At 36.5% G+C, this 13,569-nt stretch overlaps 1 protein-coding gene across 1 annotated transcript; it reads right to left on the reverse strand.

Annotated features, from left to right (window-relative positions):
- Window positions 1-695: 695 nt before the first annotated feature.
- Window positions 696-7,875, reverse strand: LOC128483841 (opsin-5-like). Its single transcript, XM_053460141.1, has 6 exons — window positions 7,637-7,875; window positions 5,700-5,905; window positions 3,565-3,664; window positions 2,527-2,631; window positions 1,603-1,826; window positions 696-1,198 (listed from the first exon to the last, which is right to left on the reverse strand). The coding sequence occupies exons 1-6, from the start codon at window positions 7,755-7,757 to the stop codon at window positions 743-745; spliced, it is 1,212 nt and encodes a 403-aa protein (XP_053316116.1). The 5' UTR covers window positions 7,758-7,875; the 3' UTR covers window positions 696-742.
- Between the last annotated feature and the right edge of the window lie 5,694 nt (window positions 7,876-13,569).

Genomic DNA, 13,569 nt, shown 5'->3' on the forward strand with positions numbered 1-13,569 from the left:
AAAAAAAACTCACCAAAACCAATTCAGACCATACAGTATATAACCCAAATGTAGAACTGCCTACTGACAATGGGCCTCCTGGACAGTTTGGGAAAGGGGAATATGACTGCTGGCCTTTAAAGGAGTTTAAAGGATGCCAGCAGTTTAGTGACTGGTTCCTGCAGCATTGTTTCAGGGTTTTAAGGGTTCGTAAAGGGTTCATAAGCTACCTTTTCCCACCTGGATCCTCTCTGGACCGGTTACCTCCCACCCAAATGTATTGCATATTTTGTTGTTGTTGCTGTTTTTCTTGCTTCAATCATTATTTGTAGTCACAGCAGAGGAAGAGGTCCCCGTTGGCCAGCGTGGAAGTTGTTACCTTAAGAGGCACCCAAAACGGGCTTAGGGAGGCGGGTCCAGCGGCCAGCTTATGGCACCCGCTGGACTGGGACTCTTGGCAAGTTGGGATGACAACCTCCTGCAGAGCTAGTCCCTGCAGCTAGCGGGGTTGTTTGCTAATGTTTGTGTTGGTTGGTAATGCTGGCGTGGCCAATGCTCTACCCACATATTGGTGTCTGTCCTCATTTAAGGGGCTTGGGTATAGGCTCCAGGCCTAACCAGTGATGCCTTAAATGTACAAAACAAAAGTGAACAATACAAACACATACCACACTTAAAAACATCATACATACGTTTTATTGTTGCATAATAAAATGTCTAGCATGGTCAGATAACATAGCCCTAAAATGTGTTGATAACGTTCTCATAATCGATCACATTCATAACTAGGACTGTCAGATGCCAAATGCAATTGACAGGTGCATACGTCCTTCATTTCCAGGGGTGGAGTATCGCTTGGACTTCCCACCCCAGAATCCTTACTTGCTGTTATCAACTGCTGTGGTACAGGACTCGTGTTACATTTCTGCTCTTTGACGTGCGGCACAGACTCCTGCTTGTGCTTAAGACGCTTGAAGCGCTTGAGTTTGACAGGATCCTTATTGTTTTTTGTACATGGAAGTAAGATGTTGAGATCCTTTCGGAACTTGGAGCTCATCCCAAAATAGATTAGGGGATTGTAGAAACTAGCAGATTTTGCGAAGAGGCTGGCGAGGATACTGGTTAGATTGGGAACATAGTAGCCACATGCAGACCACATGGAAATCACAGCATATGGAGACCAGGCGACAATAAAGGCTGTGCATATAACAATAGACACCTGGAAGAAAAACAACTGAATTTAAATGAGCATTATAATATAGAAGCAGGTCTCTTAATTCTGTATGTTAGTAGACATACTGTATTATTCCCTTGCCCTCTTGAGTGATATATTTGAAACTGTACTGTGTCAAAAAACATAGTATGGCTGTATGCTAGAACAAAAGGTCGTACCTTTACTTAATACAAGTATCTGTGGTTTTGTGGCAGATAATAAGGCCCTTACCAATATACCATGGAGAGGCAAACATGTTGAGTGTTACAAGGGCATCCCATCAATTTTATTGTTTACTTATGTATTTACATGGTGTCATCATATTCTATAGCACTATACAATAGTGAATTAAATACCTATAGTAATAAATTAAATACTAAATAAAAATGAATACTTAAAAAAATACATACCCGAGTTACATCGCGTTCCATTTTTCGTTGTCTGTCTGTTAGATCACCGTCACTTGTTAAGGCTCGGCTTGACTTTACAGTATTAATAATGGACACGTAGCAAAAGACCATGACCATTACAGGCAGGAAGAAACAGCAAATGAATATGGATATAATATATGACTTGTATATAGTGGAGTAGCTGGCCTTGGTCCAGTCAATTTCACATGTCCCATACAAACGGTCTGAGGAAAGTATGTGGTAAGTTGGTGACAAATTATTAAATAAAAGAAGAATACAGATACTATTTTATTTATTTACATTTACAACAAGGTAGGATGGAGAACAGAGGAGAGCAGAGAAGAAAAAAAGAGTGATAATTAGAGAGAGAAGAAAATGGAGACGTTATTATTTTTGATGAGAACAAATCATTCCATAATAGTATAGATTAGAACATGGCTGTGCAATTCCTTTGGTCAATTTCTATGCTTTACTTATGAATACACAGCTGCTATCCAATTTCCTCACTTATTTAAATCTTAAGCCTGGGATTTTCAAAGACATATAGACTTTCTCTATGTTTATGGTTGCCATAGAGTAAAAATACAGTATGAATAGTATGAATAGTGCCCAATTTTATCAGTTGCCCCAAATGAAGCGCAAAATGATATGGTTGGGGACATCATATGAGATGGTCAGGAGATAGTAATTATGGGTGGAGGAAGTAAGATGACTCCGTTATTTCACCAACTAGTGTCTTATTCTGTAACAAAGATTCTTTTCATGTAACCTGATTCCTTCACTACTTTTTCTTCTGAAAATGTAATACATTTAATTATATATCTCAAAAAATACCTCATGTCTTTCCAGAATCAGTATATCAGTTCCTATTAAAGTATAATATTTTTTTAGTATGTGAAATATTTAGAGATTGGTATATTTTACCTCTGTAGCTTCCCCACCCTAGCAAAGGAGCCATAGACCAAAACAGGGCTGCAATCCAGATTAAAACCAGGGATATTGTGATGCTCCCATTGGTTATACAGTTGGCTGAAAGAGAAAAGTTCACAGTTACAAAATGACCTCCAACAATATCTATACTCCATACACTATTTACAAATGGTGCTTGCAGGTGTAGTTTTTTAAGGAGCACTTGTCAACAATATACATTAAATAAGTGTAATCCATGATATAATAGTATTTTGTTCATCGCAAGTCAACATAGCTGAATTGTAGTCAACTTAATTTCTATTTATAACATACCCTAAATTATGCTGTCTATGTCCTACCAAACTTTTTAAAAATAGTGATTTTGTTTTTCATGGAGGTGGTTTTTCCTGTTAGTAGCAGTATAGCCTTAGGCCAGTCATCAGCCAAATGTTTGGCTAAGGTTGGCTGGCTCTTTTGGGGAGTGGGAGAAACATAAAGCTGATGGCATATAAGATCTATTCAGTCCATCTAGTCAGTCCATTTTGTCCCTCCTATAAAACATCCTGAATTAAGCAGAAGCTTGGATGCTCCTTGCGTTTCACATGGTCCCTGCATCAACCTTCTGTGAATTGTAGTGCAGTACTTGGCACCTCTTATCTATAACTTAAGTACACTCCAACCTAAAGCCTGCAGCAAATCCGCTGAGTTCTGTTTCCAAGCTGATGAACCATTGAGGGACCATTGAATAAAATAGAACTTAAAGAGAAAAATAGAACCAAATACAAAATATAGAGAGAAAGAATTCTCCCCTAATTATATCTCTGCAAGGACTTCTCAGATCCCAAAGCATACAGTAGTAGAAAACGGAAGGTATCCACAATGCTATTGGATGATAGGACTGCTAGTCTTCATTAGACTCTTCTTCCATATGTCTTCCGGTGTTTTATGAAGACTACCAGTCATATCATGAAATAGGATTTATATGGCAAGTATTCATGGCTTCTTGGCAAGTGTCAAAAAAGCAGGAGTACACAAATTCAATTATATTCTTACCTCTTTGTGGATGACAACCTTTAATGTATCGTGTTACACTGATAAGTGTTAGTGTGTTTATGCTAGCAAGACCAAATAGAAGTGTGAGAAAACCATCTACCTGTAAAGAAAACATAAATATTTTTATTATATATATATATATATATATATATATACTGTGTCAAAAAATATGATATATTTTCAAGACCTAGCCATCTGTAAAATCAAGAAAGTCTCTTATGTAAAACAAGAAGAGAAAAAGGTTCAATGAATTTATTGAGGCATTTAAAAAAATGGAAATTCAATGGATGACTCTTTGGTCAGAGTTGTGATATCTTCAGATAATTAAAATTCTTAACTAATAGCCTGGGGTTACTGGCGCAGGTTTAGCTGGTTGGCACGCATGTCGTTAACCTGCTAATTCTATCAGATTCTATTTTTAGAACTTGTCCAAATATGAATTTTCACCACTTCAATGGAGGCTTGGAATTCCATCATAAATTACCCCTGTTATATCTATTCTAGAGTACAATCACGGTGGGGACTAAAGCATAGATTGGTTAGTGATTGAAATGCTGCAATTAAGTATTTTATCTATTACTTTTTTCCTCTGTCGCTAAGCAAATTCAATGACCAAGCTGAGAAAATGACTCTTGAAGACATCTAAATGTACAGCATGAGCAGAACCCAATGTAAGCTGATCCCAAAGCATGCATTAGTTGTCAACTTCCTGTTTCTGCTTATTTTGGTTAAGTTATAATTTGCATGACATATGAAAACCCATAAATGGCTGGATTTTAATGAAAGCATGAAAGCATCATTTGAAATGACTTTCCTTTACCACAATAGAGTCTGGCACCCAGAAAGCAGCCCAAAACATGTTCATACAGCTCTCATAAAGATAATGGTACATGGAACAGACCACATCATTTTAACAATGTTTAAAATAGTAGTAAACACGACATTCATACATCAAATGTATACAGCATAATTAAGCAAACAGGCATGCAAAATCTTAAATTTTTGTTAGGCCTGTTTGCCCTTACACTAAAGTGTTTATGGTGTGGCAGCTGTCACTGAAAATTCTATCGACATTTTTTTTTCTAATCCCATTTTAGCTGTTAGAAAGGATTGGAAACAGATTGCCAAAGTAGCTATTGTATGTCAACTTTGTCTGCTCTACTAATCCCTCCATTATCTGCAGATAAAGCTGGTGCACAAGTCAGAGAAACCACATCCGATTTTTTTGTCAAGTGGTTTTTGCTGAGTTTTATTTCTTCCCCTGAGGAGGAAAAGCCTGGATTATTGCTCTGTAATCAAAGAACGCATTGTGATTGTTGCTTACATTTCTCAACTGTGACTAAGTATATCAAACATGAGATCACATTTTCATCTTCTGATGTACTGTATCTTCATTTAATGGAGAAAAGGGGTGTAATGGTAGCAACACCTAGCCACTGGTGACATTAGTGGTCCAGGTGGCCATAATAAATGTAATGTGAGGCCAATAAAACTGTTCATACCTCTTGAAAGACCAGTCTTACCTCAGTTGGTGAAATGCACCTTACACTAATACAATCATCTGTGTCATAACCCATAAAGGTTCGGAATGTGTAAGCTGACACAAAATGCAGCTAAAATGCATATTTCCTTAATTTCTAGTAGATTGAAACAAGGTCCACCATACCCAAAGTAAACACCATGCCCCAATAGTTGATGTTTTTTCCAATAAAGTGTGATAAGTGTTTTTTTTTTAATGTCAATATTCATCAACCTTAATCTTTTCTCCTATTGTTCATTTTCTTAGACTCTTTTTATAATCTTTGGACAATTAACTATGTTAAGAAAGATACCCACCAGAGGGAACTGTATGATCTTTCCTTTTGCCCCCTCACTTTCCCTAGCAATACTGACAGAGGGTGCTAGTATGGCAGCCATAACCCATAACTGGTGATGAGGCTTCCCATGGAGGCCATCATGGAGGCCATCATGCAAGCAATGCTCCAGAATCTACAAACCACTTCTACCTTGAGGTTATATTGTCTCACAATGACTAGCTCACCAGGTATGCTGCATACATTTACAATAACCTAACATACGAGGCTTACATTTACAAATATATATACAAACATTCTATTTATAGGGCCGAAACTTACCTGACAAGTCCATATAGAAGTAACAAGGAAGCCATCATCTCTGAACACATTGAAAATTTCTATTATTCCCCTAGAGTACCCAAATACAGAGATGCTTGCATCGGACAAAGCCAGGTTAAAAGTGAGATAATCTGTGGGTAGCAAGCTGGTCCTCTGTTTATATAAAATGAATATCACAATGCTGTTTCCAAACCAAGACATCCAACCTAGGTGGGAAAAAAAATCCAGATCAATTTAAAAATTAGTTCAGTTGCTCCAAAAAGAATTGTTACTTTTTGTGTTTAGAATTGTTGTATTCTTGGAATCCACAAAACATAAATAAAGGTTAGATTTGTATTCTGCTACCCTGATGCAATCAATATTTTATCAGCTTGATAGCTTGATTGCATCTAGAAAACCATAATTTACCGGAGAGTGACATCTGACTTATTTGTGAGTTTAGAGTCAACCAAACCATTCACTTGAGATGGGAATTTCACCTTAGTATTTTATGGATTTTTAGGCATAGTGCCCATTAGTGGAGTAAACCAGGGTTAATCAACCCATGATGCAATGTACATTGAGCAAACTTTATATCAGGGTTTTTTCCGTTTTGTATTAAACAAGCACTTTGGGATGTTTGTCAAACATAAGATAAATTGTTAGGGATATTTCAAATAAAATCTGGTCATAGTTACTCTAGGTTTGGAGAACTTCAGCAGTTGTTGCTACATCTACATCAGGTGAGCTCCTCGCTATAAATGTTACCCTTACTCTTGTATTTGTTAAATGCCTAAATAGATGTGGGTGCAAGCTAGACATAATTTCCCCTCTCACAGAAAAATCTCCCCAGGCAATCCTAAAATAATAATATAGGTATTTTACCAAAGCTTTAGGTGAGTATCTGACTTAGCTAATTAAAATTATTAAATAATGATACTAATATCTCTGGACAAGGTTTAAGTTCTCTAGCAGATTACCATTAAGTTTATACTATATTGATGTTATCCTACTGTATATAAAGGGCAGATAATAACCATTTTGCTTAAACTATCATTAACAGATGTAGAAACACCAATTTCATATTTTAGCTTTTTTTTTATTCAAGTGAAAATGGCACGGCATGATACAGAATGCTAACATGTATGCAGTACATTATTAAATAATGTGAAATAAGAAATTTCCCTCAATGAAAGGGAACTTTACAGAAAGTTTTCTATCCCATACATTAAGGGAATGTATGGGATAGACACAAATCTATCCTAAATCTAAGACAAGACCAGCAACTGATTCTGAGTATGTAGGACAATTAGATGGGCCAAAATGTTCTTATCTGCTGACAAATTCTATGGTCCTAATACTTCCTAAAGTCCTTTATGCACAACACTAGAGATATGTCTGTGGCTGCAGGTGGAATTCAAAGGGGAATGGGGTAAATTAGTAATTGAAATACAGTATAATAGCAGCTATTGTGAAGTTCTTGGGTACAGGACAAATATTTGAATTAACCATTTAAAAGTTCACATTTGAAACCATATTTTTGGTCAAACCTTGAATCAAGTCAGTGGGAAATTGTGTGAATCAAAACTGTGAGAAATGTATTGAGTCTTTAGTAAACATTAATTAACTATTACAAATTCTACAATTCGACAATTTTGCTCTGAAATACATATTGTATTTCTGATTAATAATAGCTGGATGGTCATCAGTGGTTACAAGTTGTTCAACTTTCTACTAAGACTTTAGACTTTCTATAAAGTCAATAATTTAATAATTATTTTAATAAATTTACTTCCTTTACCTTACTATTCACTATTCTTTAGGTTATTTGCACATAGCTTTATATTTCTATTAAGTATATGAAATATGCTTACAAGCCCTTTTGACATCAGTATTCTAAATTATATTTTTATATTTCAAGAATTTTCAGATCCCAGATAGCTGGAGCTGGTACCTACCTAAACTTAGAAGATAGATACCTATAACCGTCTCTCCTTGTTCACTCAATGGGTTTTCCTTCTGTGGCATAGTCATATTGTTGTTCCTCCATGGAGCTTGACGTGGAAACTGTAAGGACATTGTTCCAAAAGCAAATTAGTCTCTCTTTTTTGGAGATAAGAGGAACTCTTCAATCTCAGTTACTACAGTGTATTTCACGGATGGCCTGCATTCAGTGATACACTGATGCTGTGCACTCTAAGATTATCAAATTAAGAATGAAAATCTTCTCAACAGACAGCTGACAAAACCTTTAACCCCTCCTTATTCTCTAATCTGCTCTATAAATAAATCACGCTGTGTTGCAGAGCAGAGTGTCGAATGGAGAAGGCTACGAGACGGCGACCAGCGCGGCGACCAGCGAAAGAAAACCTTTATAACTATTAATGATTAATTAATATTAAGTAATATAAGGCAAATAAGAGCACTAGAGCGGGGAAAGTTCTATTCATACAAGTCACACATTATTGTGCAGAAATCAAACTAATGTCTCTTCAATCTGCTGTGAATTGCATGAAATGTAATTAGCTTTAGTAGCTTCAGATGCTATATACACCAAGACAAATAATGTTTTTAAGGATGTCACAAGGGCCCAAAAATTTACATATCCATACTATTTGTGGATAGTTTGGAACTCTTCAGCTATGAATCAGCAGAGCGTTGGAGACTCTTAGACACCATGCGCCTCAGCACTCGGTGTCCCCGCTCTGTGGTGTTACATGGTCTTCCTCTTCGTGGCAGAGTTGCGGCTGTTCCTAAACACTTCCACTTTCCAATAATGCCACTTACAGGTGACCATGGAATACCTAGCAGTGATCAAATTTCATGAACTGTTATATTTCAAAGGTGGCGTCCTATCATATTACCACCACACTTACATTCACCGAGCTCTTCAGAACGACCCAAACAAATGTTTGTAAATGCAGACTGCATGACTATGTGCTTGATTTTATACACCTGATTGATTCAAACACCTGAATTCACACATTTTACTGCTCAGGCATCTGCATAGTGCATTCTAGATTCTAGAATTCTGACTCTAACACCAGAATCAAGGACTGAGCCTTTAAAGCAGGAAAACATGGGTGGACTTGATGGTTCTTTTCTGCCTTCTATGTTTTCATTTAGACTGCTAATGGGGGTTCTTAGCTAGGTTTCATGGTTACAAACAGTTGTGATGACAAGTCAAACAAGAAAATTCCAGGACTGTGTTCCAGTTAAATTCTTCAAGGCAAAACTTTAGTACAGGGTGTTCTGCTCCAGGGCCATAAACAAATCAGATTTTCTGGTTAAAATATTGTTATAAATTACATAAATATGGACAAATATAAAAAAAAAATGTGCAGTGACTGTTATGAATTATTACAATCCAACCTGGCCAAAATTAATACCTATTGAGTTCGATCTTATCTGTATGTATCAATCAAAAGGAAACATTTTGCACTTTACATCTATGGCCTAATTGCATAATGATAGATCGTGTCAGGGCTGGCTAAATTGTAAGCAATTGTTTCTATGCCAAAGCTCAGATACCCCAAGTAATAACATGTAGGGTGAGCTGGGTCACAGGAATTAGCATTTTTTTCCCTGGATAACCAGTTATCAGCCAATTAGGGAGATCAGAGGATCTTCCCAAACTAATTAAGTAAGATACAAGTATGGTCGAGAGTGTGGCAGCTGCAGTTTAATGTTGATAAATGCAAAATAATGCACTTGGAATGTAAAACTCCAAAAGTAAAATATAGCTTTGAGGATACGGTTCTGTCAGTGACAACAGAAGGGACTTGGGAAAAATTATTTTGTAGGATGTCCGTCACAGAGTTCTGAAGAGGACTACTAAAATGGTGAATGGTTTGCATGATAAAAATTAACTATTCCAATATGAATACCTTAGAAGACCCTAGCGTGACTTTGTGTTTAGGGCAAGGGAGGAGCACAATACTATGCCCGTCTCATAGCAAATGAATGGTGCGGGTCCGGCGAGTGACCCGAAATGACTGTGATCACAGTCAGCCTTAGGTGTGCGGGCCACCCCGTGATGCCTATTCCCCTGTCATAACCTCTAGAGTTCCTTTGTCCCCTCCTTTGCTGTGCCGTACCTCTCTTTTCCTCCCTCATGTTGTTCAGGAACAAATGAACACCGGTATCAGTCTAAAAGATCGTTTTGATAGATCAGGAGTTCTTATTATAATTAAATGATGGCACTATATAAAACAATACATAATAATAATAATGATAATATGTTTTTAAACAATAATAAGAAGAACTTACAATATATCAAAACCCTCTTTTAAACAACCAATATAGTGTAACCTTATTTTCAAGAGTAATATCTAAAGGAATCTTCAGATCTACTTTCATATTTATCAAAACAAACCTCACTGAATATATTAGGAAGCAGTTAGTAGTTTGGGAGAAGGCCCAAAATAATTACAAGGTGAAAATGTTAAAACCAGTGAAAGACCTTTTGTCTCGTTGTTAAACATTATATATTATTTGAGGTCTAGTGGTTGGATTCTGGGCCAGGTTGTCTTGTTTTGCAACTCCGGTAACGAACCTATCCTCCTGTAACCTTATCAAGTTGTTGGTCCATCACATATTCTGTTTTATTTTTCATTTTATTTTTCAACAGAAGGTTTTGGTTTCCAGAAAATCCACTCTGCTGGACCCTGATGGGGTATATGCCAGAGGTTATGAAGAAAAAAACAGGTACCATCAGAAACTCAAATAATACCTTGAAATGAGTGGAAAATTTCCCACTAGAAAAGTGTAGGCACTGCAGTTATACAAACAATTATGAAAGTTATCTCTTCTTATCTCCAACATTGATTTCTGTTGGAGCTGAACTCAAGAATTAAGGTTGAACTGTTTAACCTTTGTTTTTTATCTGTTATCAAATTGTACATTCCTCTATAGTTCATTCATGGAAACAGCCATTGGGAATTGTTTGGTAATGTTTTCCAAAAAGTCAAGACATTGCTAAAACACTTCAACAATCAATCACATCTTCAACCCACGGAGCTAAATGGATGTTGCTGGAAGGTCTCCTGGCATAGCTGCGTAGTGAGTTGCAGGACCTTGAGTGTTACATAAAAGTGACATCTCAAATGAGTGATGCTCTTTTCTTTCTACTGTATTTCACATTTAAAGGCTATGAATGTAACCTCAGATAACCTTTTTCAAGAGTGTTTGGCGTGTCTCACACTCAGTCCTGCTAAGACAGAATACCAATTTTTCCACTAATCATCACAAGTGCAAAACACTTACAAATTATTTTGTAACTTTTTTTTAAGCCCGTGTAAATCACATCAATCATTGCAAAGAGGCCATAACAAACAAGAGGTTGCCTGGTTATTTTTCTCAGCTGAGCTGAGTTAAAAATTCTGCCCAAATAGGGGTCATTATTTTATTAATAGTGGCGTCTATTTTACCCCACCTCATGATTTAACCCCTTTACCATAATTGCTTGGTTGGGACACCATGAACATGTAGCGGGGAGCACTCTGGTGCTTGCTATGCTTTCTAGAACATTTTCTCTGACTCTCTCGAGGTCACAGAAGTAAGAAAGACATGTCTTTTGGTAGTTTACCAGTAGCATATATGTGGTTAGAGTTGAAGTAGCAGGGTTGGATGTTATTTGTCCACCCTGGTCTTTGATAACATTCTTCCCTGAGTGATGGGCATACTTGTTAGTTAAGTGCCAACTTTTATGAAAATTTATATTTTTCAAGTCTTATTCATTTGACTGCATATTTTACTAGAGTTCCAGTGGATTCAACCTAAGTCTTGTTTACTGCAAATTTGTATGGAGTTCATTAAGTTAGAACTTCATTAAATCGAATAGGATGTTCAGACTTTACTACAAAGTAAACTGATGGCTCAACTGACTGAAAGCAATGACAACTCAACATGAGTTGTTAGATTGAGCAGTGGATTTGAACTCAACTGTACCTCATCATAACCCAATGTAACAATTACAATGTCCTACTCAAAAGCACCCAACATTACTCCATGAGTATATAAGCTGCTGTTCAAGTTGGGTTTGTCGAGTGGTATTGAATGGGTCGGAATTATATCAGTCAAGCTTCCTTTGTTAATAGTGTTTTGTGTAATAGACCTTGTTTTTACAAAGTCGCACTGGCCCTTTGGACTGGACCCCACAGCATTATACTGGGACAATACTGTGGCTATAATTTTACTTATATGCTTTCATTGGCTAATTAATAAATGGTTGTGCAGCGTTTAGATTGTAATTGGTATCGCTAATACATGAATATTATAGAGTGTACTGTTATTCGGTACCAGATTACATGTAGTACAAACGCAATGAATATCAAGGAAGGATTATAAAAATACAGAACTCACTGGTAACATAATCCAGCTCTTTAAAACAAAACTTGTCACATGTAACTCATTTGGAATATCATTAAGATCTGAACTTTCAAGAGAGGTTATGAAGACAAAACAAAGTTGAACGTATGAGTGATGGCTATTTTTTACCTTTTCAATGCCTCACGTTTTCTGCGCGGTTGTTTTATCTTTTTCATATCATGTATAGACTTGTATAAACTTATTGACCATCACTGACAAGGGCTTCCTTTCATGCCGAAAGACACGGATGCTCATTAGGCTCATTAGACTTGAAGAGCAAGATTCAAGAGCTAGAAACTGCAGTTGGAAGCACCTTCTATACGCACTGTGCAACACCTCAAACACGTTTCAATATTCCAGTTTGTTTTTTCTCACTTTTTAGGGGGTTGTAAATGGCCGTAAATTAAATAAGCTATTCGTCTAAGGTTGTACAGCGACGTTAAGACACAGTGCGATTCTACGACAGGGAATCCTAAAGTGAGTATGGATCATAATTGAAGAGTATGAATTGCTGCATGAAGTTAATGACCACATAGGATACTGGAGGCTCTAGGATATGATTTGACGTGCTGGTGCCATTATTGGTCACTTTCGTTCTGGATGTTGGATTTTCAGATACACAGGCCTTAGCTCTTTTATCCGTTGGAGTACAAGATCACTCCTTAACTCAACATACGCTTCACTGACTCCCTCTACTTCTTGATTTCTCTACTTTTTTCCAACCTCTTTATAGACATTTTCACTTCTGTTATGGGAATGAACCATAGGAGAAAAAATATCACACCACAGTGCAGAATTTCAGGTTAAAACGTCTTAGTTCTTAATTGTCATCATCTTCATTATTTAACAAAACACAACAAACCTCTGTTTACGCCTATGTACTTTATATCAGGCCTGGACAGACTAACATGTCAACTCATTTAGTTTCTGTTTATTAGCAGGTAACTGAAGGTTTAATTCATATCAAAAAAGTACCAACTTGGTATTCAGGAACGTAATATTGTAAATGTCAATAAGTATTTTAATCCATTATATTATCGTCACTAGACATCTCTCAGGCGTAGGTTGTTTGAAAATATGGAAACACTTTTTCGGCTGAAGATGACGTATTATGTTTTCTTCCCAAAAACCTGATGTCTGAGTGTATCCCATAATGGTTTGTTAGAACGGCCTTTCAGAAAATGATGAAATTCAATAAATATATTTTTTTTGTTAAAGAAAAATATGATGATTTCTCACCAGAGGTTCTACAAAACACTTCTGTTTATTTGCAAGTTAAATACAGGAAGGAAAATTATGATGTAATTTATCAATGTGCTGACTGTGAGGCTAAAGTGAATGAATTCATTTTTAATTCACGTATGCCATATTCTGGATAGCTCAATATTCTATCATTGCATCCATATAAATAAAAGTGTCAAAAGTGACATGGAGGTAACACAGCATGCGCTAGAATGTGAATTTGAAGCATGGATTCCGTAAAAGGAAATCATAATATTAACATTTATATGTTAATTTAAAA

The sequence above is a fragment of the Spea bombifrons genome, chromosome 3, assembly GCF_027358695.1.
Source record: "Spea bombifrons isolate aSpeBom1 chromosome 3, aSpeBom1.2.pri, whole genome shotgun sequence".
In the NCBI taxonomy this organism is placed as follows: Eukaryota; Metazoa; Chordata; class Amphibia; order Anura; family Pelobatidae; genus Spea; species Spea bombifrons.

Bases quoted from the DNA above. Each gene is read 5' to 3' on its own strand.
- LOC128483841 (XM_053460141.1), bottom strand. From the start codon at position 7,757: ATGTCCTTACAGTTTCCACGTCAAGCTCCATGGAGGAACAACAATATG. The intron at 5,906-7,636 runs GTAGGTACCAGC...TTTCCCACCTAG, and splicing joins TATCTATCTTCTAAGTTTAG to GTTGGATGTCTTGGTTTGGA. The intron at 2,632-3,564 runs GTAAGAATATAA...TTTCTCTTTCAG, and splicing joins AGGTTGTCATCCACAAAGAG to CCAACTGTATAACCAATGGG.